At 52.7% G+C, this 21,423-nt stretch overlaps 6 protein-coding genes across 6 annotated transcripts; 4 read left to right on the forward strand and 2 right to left on the reverse strand.

Annotated features, from left to right (window-relative positions):
* Window positions 1–2,524: 2,524 nt before the first annotated feature.
* J4E93_010958 (uncharacterized protein) lies at window positions 2,525–4,242 on the reverse strand (the record flags this gene model as incomplete). The annotated part of the gene is made up of 5 exons (XM_049348834.1): window positions 2,525–2,712; window positions 2,763–2,841; window positions 2,893–3,339; window positions 3,396–3,745; window positions 3,795–4,242. The coding sequence occupies 5 exons, from the start codon at window positions 4,240–4,242 to the stop codon at window positions 2,525–2,527; spliced, it is 1,512 nt and encodes a 503-aa protein (XP_049193969.1).
* Window positions 4,243–6,205: 1,963 nt separating this feature from the next.
* Window positions 6,206–6,967, forward strand: J4E93_010959 (uncharacterized protein; the record flags this gene model as incomplete). The annotated part of the gene is made up of 1 exon (XM_049348835.1): window positions 6,206–6,967. One exon carries the CDS (start codon window positions 6,206–6,208, stop codon window positions 6,965–6,967), a length of 762 nt encoding a protein of 253 aa, XP_049193970.1.
* Window positions 6,968–11,446: 4,479 nt separating this feature from the next.
* Window positions 11,447–14,789, forward strand: J4E93_010960 (uncharacterized protein; the record flags this gene model as incomplete). The annotated part of the gene is made up of 3 exons (XM_049348836.1): window positions 11,447–11,451; window positions 11,526–13,465; window positions 13,516–14,789. The coding sequence occupies 3 exons, from the start codon at window positions 11,447–11,449 to the stop codon at window positions 14,787–14,789; spliced, it is 3,219 nt and encodes a 1,072-aa protein (XP_049193971.1).
* A 187-nt stretch (window positions 14,790–14,976) lies between these two features.
* On the forward strand, window positions 14,977–16,885 carry J4E93_010961 (uncharacterized protein; the record flags this gene model as incomplete). Its single annotated transcript, XM_049348837.1, has 4 exons — window positions 14,977–14,983; window positions 15,186–16,070; window positions 16,127–16,558; window positions 16,659–16,885. The coding sequence occupies 4 exons, from the start codon at window positions 14,977–14,979 to the stop codon at window positions 16,883–16,885; spliced, it is 1,551 nt and encodes a 516-aa protein (XP_049193972.1).
* A 428-nt stretch (window positions 16,886–17,313) lies between these two features.
* J4E93_010962 (uncharacterized protein) lies at window positions 17,314–17,646 on the reverse strand (the record flags this gene model as incomplete). The annotated part of the gene is made up of 2 exons (XM_049348838.1): window positions 17,314–17,359; window positions 17,528–17,646. The coding sequence occupies 2 exons, from the start codon at window positions 17,644–17,646 to the stop codon at window positions 17,314–17,316; spliced, it is 165 nt and encodes a 54-aa protein (XP_049193973.1).
* A 698-nt stretch (window positions 17,647–18,344) lies between these two features.
* On the forward strand, window positions 18,345–19,473 carry J4E93_010963 (uncharacterized protein; the record flags this gene model as incomplete). The annotated part of the gene is made up of 3 exons (XM_049348839.1): window positions 18,345–18,514; window positions 18,609–19,224; window positions 19,282–19,473. 3 exons carry the CDS (start codon window positions 18,345–18,347, stop codon window positions 19,471–19,473), a joined length of 978 nt encoding a protein of 325 aa, XP_049193974.1.
* Window positions 19,474–21,423: the final 1,950 nt, after the last annotated feature.

Below are 21,423 nucleotides of genomic sequence, written 5' to 3' on the forward strand. Positions count from 1 at the left end.
GGCTGGGTGCGTCGCTGGGGGTGCGAGAGCCGACGTCGTGACGCTACTCGTCTGCACAGGCAAGCGGACCAAGCACGTCGGTGAGGCGGCCAAACGGCGCGACGGGGGCGCCGAATTGGGGGAGCGTCGTCGTCGGGATGCTCAGTCGGCGCTTTTGCGTGCTGGGACGCTTTGTCGCAGCCAGCAGAGGCGTTATCGCAGGCCTGGGCTGGTGGATGGTGCTGCTGCGGAGGTGCTGGAGCCGCGGCTGGAGACAGTGCCGGGGCGGGCTACGAGGCGACTGAGGGCGATGGGGGTGCACGCTGGGAAGAATGGCGGGCGTCGGACATGCCAGAGCGGTGGTGAAGCGTTGATGTCGCCGGGTGGAAGCAGGCGAGGTTGAGATCACACTTGTTGCGGAGTCTGTGGTGAGAACCGGCCTGTGCGGTCCACATGGAGCGTCATTCGTTCAATCTTCTCGCGGCACGCCAGCGACGTCTCTCTTTCGCGTCTCGCGCCGAACTCTGCCTTGTCCTAATTCTGCCGCCCAAGACTCGACACTGTGATATGGCACTCTATTTGATGGCAATAATCCCGCAGCGCTTGTATCTGCTGTTGCTAGATGCTCGCACCCAGATCATGTGCCTGCAGCGCGTTTGGCGACAGCCCGCCTCGTGAAAGAGAAAAGCCGCCCGAAGCCCATTAATATGTCTTCGGTCGCTTGCAAAAGAGGGTGGCACGCCGTCTCCACTCGCCCTGTCTGGAATCCCTCAACTCAAACATTACCAATATAAAACATTAATCATCAACTATGTATCAACTTCATCGCAGTCATGTCCTACACCCATCAGATGCATCGCTCCTTCCCTCCCGCCCTCGATACTGCCCAGGTGCTGAACCGCGCCCAGACCACCACCCTCCGTCGCAGACATCTGACTGAAACCGCTGCACAAGACTCCCACCCAACAATCAAAGGACCTCCGTAACACTAATCCCTACACCGCGTGCGGCTCTAGCACCCATTCCCCATCAAACAAAGCCCTTGTGTGACCGCTCTGCAAAGTGAAGCAACACGCCCGTGGTCACGAGAAAGACCAAGACAATGATCTGCGATGCTGCCCGGGCACGCACCTACAAATGTCATCTTGTTACTGTGGTAGTAGTAGTCGTCGAGCCTCTACCAGCGTACGTGACGAGCGCCCCGAGAGACATGATGGCATGGCAACACCCCGATACCGCTTTCTCGACACTTTTGTTGTGATCAAAGTTCGAGGTGTTCAGGGTCCATCCTGATTTGGCTATTTCCGCGATGCCGCTTTCTAGATGCACATTCCCGGTTCTTCGCGAAGCTGGGATAATCACTCCAAGGCTACATACAAGGCGCGGTCCCTGCCGCACGTGGAACTGCACTTGCTTCTGTCCACGAGTTGCTTCTTTATCATGACGCAATATTCCTCCTATTCTACTCCCACCTATCTCACCTTCACATCTCCGGCACGCACGCCCGAAACGCTGATGTGAGCCTTCTCTCACCCGCGGTTGGTACCGCTCGCTTGGAACGCTCTTGCCTATCCACTGGCTTGGCTGATGGAAGGTTCGATGCACGCTGCACTCCGCTTCAAAGGATAACGTCATGCCCCCCCAACGTTTTCCCCACTCCTACACTACAATTTGTAGTCGAAGACGAATGACCGGAGTGATGGCGATTGCACTGCCTCCGGCTATGTCCACTGCGGATGAATAATGTACAGGTTCTGGACGATTGTTGCCGCTTGCGCCGGCCTGGTGATTTAACCGCCAAGGCGGAGTCGTGACACGATGGGTGGCCTGTGCGCGGCTCGGATGTATGGCAGCGGACTTTCGACGCTTGTCTGGCGGACATGTGGGTAGAGACTGTGTTTTGCGAAAATGCACTTTGCTTTAATTTCACATCGTTGTTGATGAAGAAGTACATATTGCTGTTGCTGTGTGTTGTATGGGTATAGCACTGAAACATGATACATCCCGAACGCAGTCCAACATCTTCAAAAGTCTCTATGTTCTGTCATAAAAGAGTTCGTATTCTGCGAGGCATGTCCCAGCGCGCATTGTATATGTTGTCATGATATAAACAAGTGTTAAATTCTTGTCCTATACTACTTGGCTGTTGTAAAACAAGGACCACGATCAAGACATGAACGTAAACATGTATCTGGACCATAACAGGTCAAGGAAAGTAGGGAAAAAACCATGCGCTTCTAACATGATAATGCGCTTTTGGTCTATAGCCTAATAGCCGTTTCCAGTGCAATGAATGATTCAGACAGCAGCCCCAATGCAGTTTTGCACATGAAATTGACAGAGTCGCGAAAGAATGCCAGTTTCAAAAAGCCGATCCCGGAAAACACTTCATGGAGCCGCCGCGCATATGCTGAGCACAAAAGCCTTCCGTGCAATGAAAAGAAAGAAATCAAGGAAAATCGTTATCGGTCGTAGCGGAGAGAACATGGTCGGCTGGCGTTCATAGTGATCGTCCGGCGGGATAAAGACGGTGCAACGTCGATGTTTACAACTTGGGCGTGATGCTGAGCTCCTCGAAGAAATCGACAATGGTCTTGCTGATGCGCTCCACAATGAAGTCGACATCCTCGTCGGTGACGTTGTATGCAGGGGCGATAATGATGTGGTCGCCGCGGATGCCGTCAACGGTACCAGAGCCTGGGTAAACATACACATTATATCCGTCCTTCAGTCCTGCAACCATGGTTAGTGATGAGAGGTGTACTGGGACAAGATGATCTTACCAAGCTCATGTACCCTCCAGGTGACTGCCACTTCCGGATCGAAAGCCGCCTTGGTGAGCTTATCTTGTACAAACTCGATCTGTTATTGTTAGTAATTGCACTCTGGGTGATGGGTGGTGTTCCAACTTACCCCGATGAAAAGGCCTTTTCCTCGGATGTCGAAAACATTGGGATGGTCGCCCAGACGAGCTTGCAACTTCTGCATGAGCTTCTCGCCTTTGTCGCGAACGTTTTCAAGAAGGCTATCCTGTTGAACAATCTCTTGGACTGCCAATCCGGCAGCGCAAGCAGTCGGGAAGTTCTGGAACGTATGACCATGGGCAAAGGCATTGTCTCCCATGGCATCCACGATGGTTGGTCCGACCAGCATCGCGGAAAGCGCTGCATAGCCGCCCGCGATACCCTTGCCTACCAATTGGATATCTGGAACGACGTCCTCTTCTTGCCATGCATGCATATAGCCGGTGCGACCCATGCCACACATGACCTCATCCAGAATCAAAAGTACGCCGTATTTCTTGCATACTCGCTTCATCGCCGTAAGGTAGCCGAGTAATGCGGGAACGCAACCAAGTGCCTGTGTCCAGTTGTTAGTAACCCGCAAGCGAAGGAAAGAATGTCAAGCCCACGTACCGCACCAACGACCGGCTCCATCACAAAGCCTGCTACTGTCTCAGGACCAAGATCGAGAATCTTGCGCTCCAACTCATCTGCGAGTCGCTCGACGTATTGAGCTACCGAATCTCCCTTCTTCATATCGCGGCTAGGGTTGCAAGGAGATATGAACTGCGTCTTCTCGGGCAAAATCGGTAAGTAAATCTCTTTGCGGCCTTTGTGTCCACTGGTCTCAAGAGCCCCAAGAGTCGCTCCGTGGTAGGAACGATCGCGAGCGATGAACCAACTGCGTTGAGACTGCGGATTCGGCTTCAACTTGGAGTGATATTGGTAGGCTAGCTTTTGTGATGCCTCGTTGGCTTCAGAACCTGATATCTGTCAGCTTAGTTTCTCCCCTGAAGTTTAGAACCGTCTTACCAGACCCATAGAACACCACTTCTGACATCTTGTCATCAGTTGATTCTAGAAGGAAGTCCGCAAAATCTTCCACTATCTCAGTGTGGAAACTCATCGATGCGGCATATCCAACACCGGACTCTTGTTGCTTCCTTACAGCCTCAAACACTCTTTCGTCCTTGTGACCAATGTTCGATACAGCGGCACCTCCAGACGCATCAAAGATCTTCCAGGCCTTCTCTCCATCTACCACTGAAAGCCAGTTGCCCTTAGCGCTTTCCAGGAACAACGGAGGACCTCTAGTACTGCGTTTGAGTAAAGGACTACCGAGATGGTCGCGACCTCGGCGGGCCCGACGGCTGCGAGAAGTGACCAGCGCAGGAGCTGAATTCATCGATCCAAGTGAGACGCTACTCTGGGATGCGGGACTAGAACTGCCGCTATCGTCAATCAACAAAGCTGGTGCCATCTTTGCTAGTCGAACTTTTGGTAACAGTGAGTGGTAGTCAGAGTTGTGGGAAGGAAAGAGAAAGATTGATATAGGAAACGGTGTGTGCAGTGTTGAATGTATTCGCACAATGCCTGGGGAGACTGAAAACGCAGGTGAATGATGGGTGACTTTATAGTCGATTGATAGTAGCGTGAGCTAACCACGATGCGTATGGTAGCCCGACCGGTGAGGCGTCCTCTTGGAGTGGAGCGTTTGTGGTGTAATCAGGCTCAGGGTCACTAGAACCACACTTTGATTCTCGGCAGATCATCTTCAGCCCTAAAATCGGGCCGTTCGGGGAGCCTAAAATCGTGAAGACCAGTGCAAGAAACAACGCCGGCTCAAAACTGGCTTCCAGCTGGATAGATATGTACGTAGGATGCGGTGAACGGATTCCAGGCTTATTCATTCTTGTGGAGTGTTAACGGTCAATCGCTTACCTTGTTAGCCAATCAGCGCAGACTGTGGCTGTTTTACCGGATTTTGCTTGCTATCGAGATGATAAAAGGACGGTCAGCCGGACATGATAGGAAGACGCATCGTGTAAGATCAGGGGCCAATGTCGCCTCGATGTCAGGGCAAAAACCAGAAATACCCCTAGATAGTCATCCTTGCATATGCTGCGCGGCGTAAAATTATCCAGGAGACGGGGACGGCTGTTAACTGGGGCAACGCGAGTCGTGCGTGCATAGCCCGTCCATGTCGGATTCTAAATCATATCTGATTTGGGAAGGCTGGCACACGTATGCAATGCAGGACTGACAACGCCTCGTATTAGCGGCTCGCGAACGGCTGCGACGCATGCATCATTGCCACATGGTAGAAGTGGAGTATAGAAATACGCCGGGGTTTGAGATCGACGAGGCCGCTGCGGCCGCATGCAATCCAATGCCAGGAAGATCGGATCGGGTTTTAGCCGTCCATGTTGTGTAACCGAACCTAGTGTATAGAATCCACGAGTTCATTCTCAGTTAGTGACGGCATTGAACACGAAGGGAGTATGGCGAATTCTGTTAGAAGCGCGAAGACATGCTGCCGCATGTGTAGTATCGCGGGTACCGGCGTAGTTTACTAGCCAGAAGCCTTGGAGGCTGGAATGTCAGTACTACCCCCGATTGCGTAGACATGACCTGACGTGGTTTCCTGTCATGCCTAGACTGATCTTTTGTCCTGCCAGGCTCGATATGCGGACTGCAGTATTGTAGACGAGGACAGCACAAGGATGTGCTGGAGGGAACGACTCAACTCATACGCTGACGCCTACTGCAGGTGCTGGCTTGGCCAACCACATCCATGCGACCCAGCCGCGTTTCATGGTACTGGCCCGATGAGAGTAATGGTATGTCGACGCTTCAATGGTTGGTTGGATGCACGATACACGCGGACCAGCTGCCACAATCGATTGACTGCAGATGTTGGCACTAGCGCGGAGGTCTGCAATGAGGCAGACAGTAAACATAGACGCCAAGTCAGGTGCCACGATAGCGAGATGGGAGGTACTTTTCCGACGGAGCGGGCTTGACGTGGTGGCGCGGGGTGATAACGGTCAGACCCCTGCGTATAGCGGCAGGTCGTTAGCTGAGTCCCAAGACGTCACCTGACGAATCTAGAGGCCACAAGTTGCGGTGAAAGAGTGAGTTAGCTCAGTGTTGGGAGGTGGTGCTAGGACGATGAAGTTGTCCGTCGGGACGAGAGCAGTTGCCCGGGCCGTGATGCGGAGCTGGAAGAAAAGCGCCGAAGCGCCGACCCGAGTCGGAAGCGCCTGCCTCTTCCATAGCCAAGCCCCGCGTTTAGCTTCCCCCACATCTTTCCAGACGTGCAGGTGGCCTTCACCACATTGCGATAATTCTATCATACCGGACAAGGCGAGGTGAGTGACGGCCCGAGGAACGTTGGTATTACGCGCAATCTGACCTCCAGATAGGACCGACCGGAAGCCACGATGAATCCACGCGTCGAAGAAGTCAGCGACTCGGACAGCGACCCGTCAGAGATGGGCATCGACGATGTACCCGCTCTGATGAACGCGAATAATATACCCAGCACGGGCAACAAGTCCATGCCGACACCAGCGCAGATGCAGGCGCTCCAATCGCAGATGCTGCAGCCGCAATCGCCCTCGATGACGACATCTACGGACCGAGAAAAGTCCAAGCACTACCAGTGTTTATACCCCATATACTTTGACAAGTTACGGACAAGGGCTGAAGGGCGTCGCGTGGGCAAGGAGCTCGCGGTGGAGAATCCTCTAGCACGGGAGATGGCCGACGCTGCTGCCGACCTGGGTCTCCGGACTGTCTTTGAGCCTGACAAGACTCACCCCAAAGACTGGGCCAACCCTGGCAGAGTGCGCGTCCTTCTCAAGCACGAAGGCAAACTGATGGACGACGATGTGAAGAACAAGCACCACCTCTACATCCTCATCGCCCAGGCCCTAAAAGCCAATCCGACACAGAAGAACACACCTTTCAGGTTACCCATCGCGGGCCTGCCTATGCCCAAGGAGATGCCGGAGCCAGCGATACCGAAGGGCTGGAAGATGAGCAAGATTCTCCCCCTACACTCACCTGCCCTAACGGGTGGCGGTGTCAGTGAGAACTTCCTACAGGATATGATGGGGGAGATGATGGGCGGCGAGGCAGGCAGCGGCGCAAGCAGCGGGACAGAATCGAAGAAAAAGATCAAGGACAAAAAGAAGAAGTGAATCAGCATCCCGCACCATCGCCATCGATGCGTCAGCGCTTACTTCGCCTAAATTAAACGCCAATAGTCCGGCAAATGTCACACAACCTGCGCCGCAGCCATGCATGATGGAGGCTGTCGTCACATCCTCCATGTCACTCCACCGCGCGCTTAGATACCATCCCGATATGAGCGACCAACGTCTCTTGTCGTGGAACCAGCGAATCAACACCATCTACAATCATACAGCATGCCTCTTCGCTCAGTCCAAGTCGCCTTTGCGTGGCACTAATGCCTGCATTGCTTACATCTCCTGCGCTGCTCTTACATTGTTCGTCTAGTATCTCTCTTTCGGCCTTTTGTCGACACGCGACTTGATCTGATTCGACATTTCATCAACACGCACACCGCTGCTTCAAAAGCTGTGTGCATTCTGCACATGGAAACCTCCTTGCAGCACTACGTACCACTAGCTGCTGCATATCCGCCATCGAATACTCCGACCGGCATGCGAAGTCCCGGTTTCTACGCCACTTGACAACAATTTTCCGCGTGATACCCTGCGTCTGATTATCTATTCTTACATAGCATGGCCACCTCATCGTGCTCCTGGCTGCGCATACGGATGTTCAAATAATACAATATACTTGGTATACTTCTGCGTCATGTATGCGTGCGGTTCAGTTCACGTGAGTGGCCCGCTATCCAGAACCAGCCCCATTAGCTCACCGTTCAAGCTTTCAGCCTCGAAGTCTGTGACAGCTCCGCGGGCCGAGCAACGTTCTCTCGGAGAACAGTTGGTCTGCATATACCCTTGCACCCACACTACTTACTTCTCACCGGTAACGCGCCTCATTCGTCCGTTTCTTTTATTTTCTATGGCCTTGCATTCTTAGTCTGCTCGCTACTCTACCAGCTGCCCACCTCGCGTTTCTCGTATGGGACGTCAGACTTGAAATTGTTGGGCCAGGGGGGTACGTTGGTCTCGAGTGGTCGTGTTTACCGAGCCTCAGCCATGCAACCACTAGGTCGGGCCACACACACACACACACACACACACACACAACGTACATGTATGCGAATGCGACACAAGATTTCGCAAGGCATCCAACTAAGCTGCAGCTAATGAGTATGTGCTCGTCGAACTCAGCCGTGTATACGACAGCACGGCTGAACTTGCCCGATCAGCAGCTCGCCACAATTCGAATCAGGTTACGTATGGAACAGCAGGTGCGCTTTACAATGGAAAGTCTACATCGATTGGAGCTCACTCGGACACCACCAACTGTGGCAGATTCTAGTTACATGACAAGGCCCAGTTTGGCAGTGACTGTAAGTGGTGTCTTGCGCGCCTTCAGCCTACCGCGATGGAGTGCCATCATACAATCGTGGGTTGAAGGAGCCCTACATTCCAGGCCGCTCGTCTAGCCTCTAGATGACCGTCTTGCGTTTGACTCGCATGTCGACTAAATCACCTTACAGGCTATCGTTTGTAGCGCCACTCGGTGTAATTGCCCAGCTGTTGGGTACACTGCATTACACCTACTATCCAATCTAGACAACGGAAAAATTGTCAGCGTAACACAGCATGAACAGCATGCGAACAGCCTCTCCAATAGCCAAATACCAAAAGAGGCACGTGAGTGGTCCGGGAAAAATAGCCGCAGCCAGTACACATCAGCACACATGCCAACATCGGTGTAAATGGGAACATTGAACTACCTGTTTATAGTCGCCATCGAAATATCAGAGCCAATCATGGCCGATCAGGTTTAAAACATTCATCCATACCCACTGAGGAAGGGACGCAACCACCGGCCCGCCAGGTAAATGCAAAGGTGCTGTCCGCGTCTGAGGGTGTGCTTCCGGGCTAAGCGATGTCGAGCAGCTGCCGTTCTCCGAGCAGCTTGCACGAATCGCCGAGTCACCGTCACAGTAGCTTGTATACACCCATCGCCAATATGTCATTGCTAGATGTATATCGACGGCAAGTGACGGGAACGCAGCTACATTGGTACCTATGCTCCATGAGCCTGCGAGATCGTTCGATTTGTTCCTTTCAATTTGTCTCTAGCAGTAACTCATATCTTATCACAACGACATTTACTTCTTACTGACACCCCACAGTGACACAGAATTCGTGTTGAACATCACAAGTTCCCTAGAAAATATTACTAGGTTAAACTCTGCCTCGTGCTCACAGCTATGTACCTGTTGAGGTTTGGTGGTGTGCATGCAGCAAAGCATGATACAGGATCTAGGTTCCGCTACGCCTACCAGACTGGTAATCTGGCAGGCTGAGCGAACCGCGACCTGTCTTCACGATCACGAGAGCCGAGATGATGGCACGCCGGCTGAAAAGGCACATCGGGTATGCACCCAGGCGGATGATAGCTTTCGCGCTATATTATGCAGTCTTCTAAGGAAGAGTGACGGTCGAGGCCTGAAAGCCTACGATGACAAGCTAAGCTTGAAGATCAAGAAGATCACCGTTCTTAAGCAGGAGTGACGGGACTTTGAACAGTCGGGTAAAGTCTACATTACCTTGAAGCAACACACGCAACTCTTATAGCTTCGGGGAGGGCACTTTGGTCATTGGCATGCTTCAACGGGTTTTGCATATATGCTTTGCTACACTGCAACTTTCGCTAAAGACATTCATATCAGCGACACGAGAACATACGACAACTAGGTAGATATGGTACGGATAACTTTCGAAGCGTTAGCCCTTAAAAACCGACTTTAGGGAAGTAAGCATGGACCTCGACTAAAAAGCATCAGAGCGCATGTTGCATAAAGCATCGGCCCACGATACTCAGATCGCCTTTTAGTGCCAGGAGGTCCGCAATCCTTCCGGGTGACACAGACGTGGACGTCATCCGCGAAGATTTAACTCGCGTAGCTTACGAAAGATCGTCCTTCCCGGGAACACTGCCAGCCTAAACATCGCTACCGCAGCCATGAAATCCCGGAACCGACATGAAGATGAAGGTCGGTTGGTAAGAGTCAAAGCGTATGGCGCACCAAACACCGTACTGACTCCCTCATGCATGTGTTACCGACTGTCAGAATACTCCTCGGTACCCATCCATAGCTCCTCGCAGCTTCTATCCAAACCCGGAGGTCTACTTCATCTGATCCACCGACCTCCTCGCCGCAACGCTACTTACTGCATCTTGTATCCAATTCCCAAGTTCCCCGCCTCAACATACACGTCGTCGCGATGAACCGCCCTCACGATAAACCGCGCTCACAAAGTCTTCTTCGTCCTTGCAGTAGTATCTGGAGAGTAACGGCTGCTGATGCCAGGTTGATGGAGATGTTATTTTCGAGGTTTCCGTACTCCAGTAAGACTCCGCACATGTAAGAGTTAATATGTTCAGGTAGAAATTGAGAGGAGGACCAGTAGCAATGAGCCATATGCACTACTCTTGACTCACGGTGTGCGCACCCCTATCATGGTACTGCATTGCGGTGATGAGCCATTCACAGCTGCAACCTTCTAAACGACGACGAAATGAGAGAAGTTCTTCGACGAGCTGGGGACAAGATACAAGTTCGCAGTCGAAGCCCAGTTCTACATCTGACTCATGGCTCAGATGGAGAGCAATGGCTAAGTGCTGAAGTCTTTCTCGCAATGAAGATAAAGTGCGCTTTTGACACAGGATAGGGCCTGGTCTTACTTAAGTCTCTTTATTTACACGGTACTTTCTTTGATGATGTGCACCGGTGAAGTCGTTCCTGCCAGCTACCTGGGCCGCGGCGCTGGGTCCACTCTCCTCGATCTTTGACCCACTTCTTGCGAAGCCCAATTTGAAGTCCAGGCCTACCTGATGGGGTTCTTCCATGTGCATAGAAGCAAACATACCTACGTTACCTGCGAACACCCGGTTCGGCTGTGGGTATCTGACATGATTCGGGCCTAATACAGAGGCAGTAAGGCTTAGCTTACGTTCACCTCGACAACCTTCTGATGACGAATGCCAATAGTGCAAGCTCTATCCCGGGCCTATAGAACACGACAGGCAAAACAGTCGCGGGCGGCTAAGGACGGAAGCGCATGAATTGTTGAGGTGTCACGGTCTAAGCCACATGGCGGCGGCATCTGGGGTTGTGTTCCTGGCACGCCTGAGCAAACAAGGACAGGGGTGCGGGGTTACCATAACAACGCCCGAAGAAACAACACCACTGCATGCGCCTCCGCCGCATCACTGCTGGGGAAAGTAACTATTACACCCTTTTTGAACACATCCATATCGCATTGTTGCCCATTGCAATCACTTCTCGAGTGTCACGAATAGCGACGACACTTTTCTATACCCAATCTGAATTTTCGCGACGCATACACATAATGGACGGGTCCACACCACACAGTGGTTCACACTATGGACGGCCACCTGCATATGACTATGATGACGGATCCCCTCAGCAACTACAGGGAGGATCAACCATGCGTTTATTGACAAACGTGGACGAGGACCAAAGTTACGAACAGAGCTACATGCCGTGAGTATTTGTCTCACTCTTTTCCCCCCATCCACTTGCGTCCCGCATACGGACCCAATCTCATTCCCCACCAGAAGATCGTCTTTCGAGGACACTTCAAACATGTCGAATGCCAACAGCAACACGGCTGAATTGGGCGAGCGCATGACCATGTCTGAGGTCGGCAAGCAAAAGGCTGCCGAGGCGGACATTCACGACTTCCTCCGCGAGGCGGGCGATGCGCTGAGTTCGACGTCGAGCGCGGCAGCAATGCCTACGCAGATGCCGCGACGGAAGACGATCAAGTCGCAGTTCGACACGACGCCCTACAAGACCGTACGGTTACAAGACCCAGACTTACCATTACTTTCTTCCCGCAGACCTCCGTCGCCAGTATCGCGATCATACCACCCCACAAACTCCTCAGTATCCGGCTTATCACGGACGCCGTCAGTGATGGATACCGCGCCAAACATGCCGCCGCCAGGCGAAGACCCATACGTACCATACCGACGGCCGCTGTCGCCCGACCGACCTTATTCACCAACGCGCACATCAGCCGACTACTCGCGGCCGCCAGCGTCCGTCAACTCATACGAGCCAGTGGACCTTCATGGCAGCCCACGGCCGGGCAGTCCTCAGCGGCCACTACCACCTCAACCCTTGTTCACCGGTCGCAGACCCAACTCCCGCGGCTCCGAGGGCACCATGGACATGACTGATATGACTTCGATACCCATTCACGACGACGACGACCCCTTCACCGACATTGGCGACGATAGACCGGACCTGCGATCGCGCGACTCGTACATGACCGACGACACATACACAGACATCTACACCGAGATGGATGAGAAGGCAGAGCACTACGGGCCGGCTCCCGATGGCGCACAAGAACGACGTGGAGCGCGCGACGCTGTAATGACGAAGAAGGAGGTCCGCCTTATCAACGGTGAACTCATTCTCGAGTGTAAAATTCCCACCATCCTCCACAGTTTCCTTCCGCGACGAGACGACATCGAGTTCACGCACATGCGATACACGGCCGTCACATGCGACCCAGACGACTACTGTGATCGTGGATACAAACTGCGCCAGAACATCGGCAACCCCCGCGAGACCGAACTCTTCATCGCCATCACCATGTACAACGAGAACGAGATCGACTTCACCCGCACAATGCACGGTGTCATGCAAAACATCAGTCACTTCTGCTCCCGCATGAAGTCAAGAACCTGGGGAAAGGACGGGTGGCAGAAGATCGTCGTGTGCATCATTGCGGATGGTCGCGGAAAGGTCCACCCGAGAACACTCGACGCGATTGCTGCGATGGGATGCTTTCAGGAAGGTATCGCAAAGAACCACGTCAACCAGAAAGAGGTCACTGCCCACGTCTACGAATACACGACCCAAGTCTCGCTGGACTCAGATCTCAAGTTCAAGGGTGCTGAGAAGGGCATTGTCCCCTGCCAGATGATCTTCTGCTTGAAGGAGAAGAACTCCAAGAAGCTGAACTCTCATCGTTGGTTCTTCAACGCCTTCGGCCGCGCACTCAACCCGAACGTCTGCATTCTCCTCGACGTGGGAACCAAGCCTGGACCCAAGGCTCTGTACCATCTGTGGAAGGCCTTTGACACCGACTCCTCGGTCGCTGGAGCTGCTGGAGAAATCAAGGCTGGCAAAGGCAAAGCGTGGCTTGGTCTGCTCAACCCGCTTGTCGCATCGCAGAACTTCGAATACAAGATGTCCAATATTCTTGACAAGCCATTGGAGTCAGTGTTTGGCTACATTACAGTCTTGCCTGGTGCGCTGTCGGCATACCGATATCACGCGTTGCAGAACGATCACACCGGCCACGGTCCCCTCAGCCAGTACTTCAAGGGAGAAACGCTCCATGGTCAAGATGCAGATGTGTTTACCGCAAACATGTACTTGGCCGAAGATCGTATTCTGTGTTGGGAGCTTGTGGCGAAGCGTAGCGAACAATGGGTCTTGAAATACGTCAAAGCGGCGACTGGTGAGACCGATGTGCCAGGTAAGAGCTCACAGTCCCAATGTTCTTGACGACACACTAACATACCTCAGATACTGTACCCGAGTTCATCTCCCAACGTCGTCGTTGGCTGAACGGAGCTTTCTTTGCGGCTGTCTACTCACTGCTTCATTTCAAGCAAGTGTGGGCAACCGACCATACCATCGGGCGCAAGATCCTACTCCACATCGAATTCGTCTATCAGTTCGTGCAACTTCTGTTCACGTTCTTCTCGCTCGCCAACTTCTACCTGACCTTCTACTTCGTCGCCGGCTCACTGTCAGACCCGGAACTTGATCCCTTCGGCCACAACATCGGAAAATACATCTTCTACATCCTCCGCTACACATGCACGCTGCTCATCTGCATGCAATTCATCTTGTCTATGGGCAACCGACCCCAAGGTGCCAAGAAGATGTTCTTCTGGAGTATGGTCATGTACGGTGTCATCATGGCTTACACTACCTTTGCCTCCTTCTACATTGTCATTGTTCAACTCAAGGATCCGAAGGCGGAAAAGACGATCGGTGCCAACGTCTTCACCAATCTCATCATCTCGACTGCGACAACAATTGGTCTCTACTTCCTCATGTCCTTCATGTACCTGGATCCATGGCACATGTTCACTTCGAGTGCGCAGTACTTTGCTCTCCTCCCATCCTACATCGCCACCCTCCAGGTATACGCCTTCTGCAACACTCACGACATCACTTGGGGAACCAAGGGAGACAACGTCGCGAAGACCGATCTGGGAGACGCCAAAGGAAAGAAGAAGGACATTGTCGAACTCGAAATGCCCTCAGAGCAACTGGATATCGACAGTGGATATGACGAGGCGCTTCGCAACCTCCGTGACCGTGTCGAAGTTGTCGAGCCCCCGATCTCCGAGTCGCAGCAACAGGAAGACTACTATCGTGCCGTGCGTACCTACATGGTAGTCATCTGGCTTATCTCCAACGCTGTTCTCGCCATGACTGTCAGCGAAGCCTACTCGGACCGCAAGGTGACGAACAACTTCTACCTGACCTTCATTCTCTGGGCTGTCGCTGGTCTCGCCTTCTTCCGTGCTATTGGCTCAACCACTTTCCTTATCATCAACTCTATCCAGGCCATCATGGAGACAAAGCTCAAGTGGGAGGACAAGATCGATGACAAGAAGAGCAATAGAACTGGTCTTGGAGGCGGTCGCAAATACGGAAGGAACAAGTGGTGGAAGTTTGGATTTGGCGGCGGCGTATCGTCGAGTTGGTTCTCGGGCAGCACAATCTCGAGTAAGCTTAGTAGTATGACTCCCAGTAGCTGGGGTGGAAGCAGTGTCGGACGATAGGTATACCCAGGGTAAGGAAGGGGCGGTAATGTGGTTTGTACTACGACTTCACGATGGACTGATCTTTGGCGTTCTGGATACATACTTTGGGATGATACCTGAGCTGGGCTGTTGAGCTCACTCCAGTGTAGTAAATAGCTTCTTGTGAATAATAACGATTCTCTCATATCGGCTTGCATCAGAAATAATGTCAAGTTCCTGAAGATGTAGTCGCCTGTTCTGGTGTGACGCGCCTGTTCAGGAAGGCACGCTAGGGTCGTGTGTTTACATCCATCCCACTCCCGCTCCCATCCCGCCGCACACGCAACCGGCGCATCACTCCCCACTTGCCCACCCAACGTACCGACGAAACCGAAATGGCGCCCAGAAGTAAAACCGCGAACATCTCCTTCACAGTCGACTCGGCCTCGGAAGACGAAATGACGGTCGACGAGCTCAATGCGCTTCCCACGCCCGAATCCACCAGCGACAAACCCGCGCGAAAAACGCGTGGGACTGCTGCGCAAACGAAGAAGACGACTGCGGCGACCAAGGCGACTGCTAAGGGCAAGCCGGCGACGCGTCGGACAAGCGGTACAACTGCGGTAGCTATGAAGAAGAGCGCGGCGGCTGGCGCAAAGAAGGTAGCCGCAAAGGGCGGTCGCAAAGCACAAGCAGAAGTCGAGGAGGCCAATGCGAGCGATACGGAGGAGGTAGAAGACTTTGAAGAGCCGGAGCCGGTTGCGCAGGCCAAACCAGCTAAGAGAGGCAGGCCAGCGAAGAAGGCGCAAGAAGAAGAGGTCGAAGAGCCAGCACCAGCGCCAGCAAAGAGAGGGCGCAAGGCAGCTGCGAAAGAACCCGCAGAGAAGAAGGAGACGAAAGCGAAGCCTGCGCCAAAGTCAAGAGGAACGAAACGCGCGACCGAGCCAGAAACCGAGCCTGAGCCTGTGACAATCCCCGAGACACAACAAGAGCCAGACGCAGACACTATGGACATCGAAGACTCGATTGAAATGGGCGAAGAGATACCTGAAAGCATGCCTCCACCACAATCACAACCCTCCGCACGGCGAGCGCAAGCCCAACCAAACAGCAGAGCGCGCCGAACATCAGCGTCGCGGAAAAGAACAGGAAGTGTATCAGACTCTGAACGCGACCCAGTGATGCGACGTAAAGTCGGTGATCTCACCAGGAAGCTAGATGCCATGACCGCCAAGTACGAAGCGCTCAAGGAATCTGCGTCAGCAGGAAAGGAATCGAACTTTGAGCAGCTTAAGAAGCGGACGGAGCAGATTGCCAAAGGTATGATCTTCTATATGTTATGCGATGAGGAAGCTTGTTGCTAACACGACAAACAGACCAAGACGCCGTAATCAAATCCCTAAAAACGCAACTCACCGACCTCCAATCCCGCACCTCGACCCTCACAACCCTGAAGAAAGACCTCGCAGCCTCCACAAAGGAAAATAGTCGTCTCACGGCTGAAAACAAGAAACTCGCCGATGCCCTCGCGACCGCGCAGAACGAGAGCAAGACCTTGTCTAGCAAACTCGCGGCCGCCCGTTCCTCTTCGCAACAACCCGAGACAAAGAATGTGCCTGGTAGCGCGGTGAAGCAAAGGACAACAGGAGTTGTATTGCCAGGTACAGCGGAAGCAGCCAAGGAAGCGACGCTCGCGAAGCAAAAAGTGGATTTGTATAGCGACTTGACGAATTTGGTTGTTCTGGGCGTGAAGAGGAGTGAGGATGAAGAGGACGTGTTTGATTGTTTGCAGACGGGGAGGAATGGGAGTAAGTCTTTTCCCTTCCCTACTACTCCCTACTTTCCCCTTCCCACCACCACTACCCCTACCAACTTCCCCCTTCGTGTACTGACTAACATCTTCCACAGCTCTACACTTCCACCTCACAGTAGCCACCTCGGGCTCTTCCTACGAAGAAACAGAGTTCATCTACCAGCCTCTTCTTAACGAACAAAGAGACAGGGAACTATTGGACTTGTTGCCGGATTATCTGACGGAGGAGATTTGTTTCCCTAGGGCGCAGGCGGCGAAGTTTTATTGCAAGGTTGTGGATAGTATGAGTAAGAAGATTGTGCTTGAGGAGGATGGGGAGTAAGGTGTGTGCGAGTGGGGAAAGGGAGGTGAATCTGGGGGTGGAGGGAGATTGGAGGGAGGAGACGACATGAGCATCCTCCTTGTTATGTTCTGCGATGGTTACGAGGGCTCTATACCTGGTTGGTTGATTCGTATCTTCTGCTTGTTTGTTAGGATCGCAAATACCCAGTCAAGTTCACGTTTATCAGTCGACTCCAATTCGTAGTACCAATCATCTGTGAAAAGCCTGGATAGTGAAGAGAGTTGATAGAGTCGTTCCAATGCTTGCTTGTTGGTACAAAGGGCGATATCTACAATGCTGTCTCCTTCCCTGAAAGCTCACGCGCGTTTATCCGAGCATACATCGGATTCCGCGACGTATGTTTTCATTCGTCATTCACCATCATTCCCCTCGGTTCGAGCCGGATGCCATGTTGTGTTGTATCGTGTTTATTGCTTTCCTTGGACCTTGTCGGCGGCCTTCTTGACGTACTCCCTGTTGTAATTTGTTAGCCATAGTCCTCACGTCTATTATCGTATTCCCACTACAGCATTTTCAAATCCGCTACTCGCGCAGACGAATGTGTATTTGCACGTCGCCATAGAGGTTTGGAGGTGCGTAGGTATGTGGATACGCAGGTGTGGATATGTGGTGTGTACGCACTTAACAAAGTTCTCCTCATCAGGGCTCTTCGCGTTGATCGGGGGAGTGGTAGGGTCCTCAGCTTTCTTGCCGCCCATGGAGAGCGCAGCACCGGTGAAGGTTATACCGAGGGTGGCCATCGCAAGCTGTAGAAACACGTTAGCCTATATCTTTCATATCCTCCAAATAAATCCCATTATCTCCAATTGAGTCTCTCCAGCCCCAGAATCGCCGAGAAAGTACGGGCAGAGCATGCGCCGCACTGCAGTTGTTCGCAGCTTCCGTATCCAAACTTTTCCTCCTCTGGACATGTAGAAAAGGCAAGAACATACGACGTGCGATCCGACCTGACGGCCCATAATAGTGTACATAGCAACCATCTTTGCGGTATTCGAGGGTTTTCCGTGCCGTAAGCGGGGTGATGCGTCGTCAATGGATGGAAGGTGGAGGTAAGAGAGTCGTGGGGTGGGTGCGTTGCCGGGTGCTTGCGCGGAGCTCTCTTCGGAAGAGAAGATGGGGCTTGGCGGGCGTGTGGCTGGTGCGTGGCGCAAACGGGAGGGAAAGAGCAGGGATCTGGTGGGTGGCTGGTGGCCGGTGGTTACGAAGCGATTTAGTGGGTGTGACGTCTGTATGCGGCTACCGAGGTGGTGTGAGTGAGCTTGTTGGGGCCTGTGAGGTAGGCAGTAGTGGTACCGAAGAAGCATGGGGTGGTAAGCTTAAGCTATCAGCGCTTGCTCAATTACCTGTTCTTGTTCTCTTTCCGTTCGCCTTTTCTCTTTAGTAGTACAACGCCCACGCAGCTGGTTATTAAGAGAAGGAATTGAGCAACACAGCGACCATGGCGAAAGACAGCAACAAGAAGATCGAAGAGATCGATGGTGTGCCTATAGAGCGGCAAGGCGCGCGACCAGACTTCTCCATTCCACCGCCGAGGAAACAGTTACCGAAGGAGCTTCAGGATACGCTCAATGATGAGGAGAAGTTGTGGGAGGTGCTATATGATGGCGAGTATGTATACATCCCCAATCCCATCCTTACGATTGCCAGCAATGCGCCTACTCTCTCCTCCTCTCCACGATATGGATAGCTAACATAATGACAGAGGCGAAGACACAACAGACACCTCCCTCCGCTACGCCGCCTACGCCTCGCGCATCCGCACCATCATGCTCTCCGCCCACCGCTACGTAGCCTACACCTCCGACATAGGCGAATCCTTCCGCCCCATCGCACACCCCTACCTCGTAAAAGGTGCCTACGGTATCTCCTGGCTCTACCTTATGGGTGACGTCTCGCACGAAGGCTACAAAGCGTACGTTCGCAACCAGCGCATACTGCACCCAGAGAAGTACATGGACGATGCCGCAGAGAAGACTTTGGAGAATGTCACGAGTAAAGATAGGGATATGGCGGCGACGGGCGGGAAGAGTAATGCGGCGGGGATATTCGATAAGGTGCAGGAGGCTGCGAAGCAGGCGACGAGTACGGAGGGGGTCAAGTATGGGGATGCGGGGAGTGCGTTGACGGGTGGGCAGGTGGTTGGCGGGAGGATACCGGCGATCGAGGATTACAGGGCTGTTATGGCACAGAGAGCTGTGTTTCAGGCTGTTGCGTCCATGGGTCTGCCGGCTTTTACTATTCATAGTATTGTGCGGTACTCCGGGCGTGCGCTGAAGGATGCGAAGAATAAGACGTTGAGGACGTGGGGGCCTATTGGTGTAAGTGATTACGTCGAAGCAGATTGGAAGGAGAGTAAGATGCTAACGATACGATAGCTTGGTCTCGCAGGTGTACCTTTCTTGCCCTACATATTCGACGAACCGGTTGAGCATGCGACGGAGTGGCTGTTTTATAATGCGTTCAAGACGTTCGGTGGAGAGAAGGCGGTTGAAGGAAGGCCCGCGACAGGCGTCAAGGAGTTGAGAAAGGAGGAGACCGAGGCAAACAAGCTGAAGAAGGAGTTGTAGAGGGTTCGGAAGGCAGATACACGACGTGCGTAGATATCACGACTTACGTTACCCACTCAGTATGAATGTATATAAGGAATTCTTCTCTTCAAAACGCTTTTCATAGAACCAGGTGTGATTCGATTCATATAGACGGGTATCTTTGCAACGGATCAAGATCATTCCCTCAAGAAATTCACTGCGCTGATGCTCAAGCCTTTCCTCTCTTCCCTCCCTTCTCGCAAGCCTCTGTGAACACCCTCAACAACTCCGGAAAATCACACACATTCATCGACTCAAACGCCGGATTCTTGTCCACCTTCAGAGCAGTCATACGCGGGCTCTTGATCCCAAAGGCAAACTTAGCAAGAAACCTAGGGTCATCGCGTACGCTGACTGCTTTCAATACTTGTTGGATCTTAGCTGGATCAGGAGGTTGAGGCGGCTCATCAGGTAGTACAGCTTGCGTATGAGTCTCGCACCAAGTGCAATGCCCGCATTCCTCTGCTATGTCAGTGCTTTCTCCGAAGTAGTCTGCGAGTGACCTAGACAGACAGCGTTTGTCGGTGATGAGGTTGATGAGGGCTTTCGTGCGTGCGAGATTCTGTTTCTCGGTCTTCTCCATGGTTTCGTCCAGCTGCGCGACGATCTTGTCGATCTCTTCGGGTGTGGATGGTAGAGGACGTTCGAGGCGGTAAATGTTCTGCACTCCTTCTTTCTTCAGCTCGATCGCGCCGCGCTCGTTCCATTCGTCCATTTTGCGCACTAGATCTGCTCGAGGTATACTGGATGAGTTGGCTAGGTCGTCCAAGGCGACGTGCGTCCATTTGCTACTCTGGATGGACGCTCTGACGATAGCGGAAGCTGCTGATGACCCATCGTTTTTCACGAGATTTGGGTTCTTTGTGATGTACGAGTATTTCGCGTAGAGAGCCCCAGCAGAACGGAAGAGCCCAAAGTTCAACTCCATTTGTGCGTACAAAATGCCGAGAACAATGGCTTTGATATCGGTTTGCTGACCCTGCGTGTATAATGAGAGCTGGAAGGTATCACCTGCTTTGAGCTTCGAGCGAGCAGGAGAACATATATCCTGCATCAAGAGCTTCAATGAGCGGAGCGAAGGCCGATCGCCGTAGGTGAAGATGTTGCGGAGATAGAAGTCTTTTGTCGAAAGGTAGAACATGCACGTACTCGGCTTGCCGTCTCGTCCAGCTCTGCCGATCTGTTGACTGTAAGACTCGATGCTGTCAGGTATGTCGAAGTGAACGATGCTACGAATGTCTGGTTTGTCGATGCCCATACCGAATGCGATAGTCGCGATGACGATCATATCTTTGCTGGCCAGAAACTCGTCTTGCGTTTTCGTGCGCAATGGTGCAGGCATTCCGGCGTGATAGAATTTGGCGTTGAAGCCACGCTTCTTCAATTCTGCGGCCAGCATCTCTGTGCCTTTTTGAATCGTCACATATACGATGGTAGGACCTGGGTACTTTTTGACGAAAGCAGCAAGTTTCGACACGTAATCGGCGTCTTTTCCGTTCGCCTCTGCAAGAAAACGTAGATTGGGACGGTACATGGTCGTCCTGAACAGGCCCTCTTTCGATATGGAGAAAGCATCCCGTATGTCTTCAGCAACCTTCGGTGTGGCTGTAGCCGTCAAACATACGACTCTCTCAACTTGCGCTTCTTTCGCGAAGCGAGCGATTTTGAGGTAATCCGGACGGAAGGAGTGGCCCCATTCTGAGATACAATGCGCTTCATCCACGGCTAGCAGGCGGATGCCTCCGGGAATGTCTTTGAGCGATGCAATGAAACCTTCACTGTTGAGACGTTCTGGCGCGCAGTAGATCAGATCTAGGTGCCCTTTCTTGAGGTCGTCTTGTGTAGCCAGGAATTGGTCGCGAGAGATGGACGAGTTCAATACGGCAGCCTTGATACCGCGGCGCAAGAGGGCATCAACTTGATCTTTCA

The sequence above is a fragment of the Alternaria ventricosa genome (assembly GCF_023758065.1).
Source record: "Alternaria ventricosa strain BMP 2768 chromosome Unknown scaffold_39, whole genome shotgun sequence".
Taxonomy (NCBI): domain Eukaryota; kingdom Fungi; phylum Ascomycota; class Dothideomycetes; order Pleosporales; family Pleosporaceae; genus Alternaria; species Alternaria ventricosa.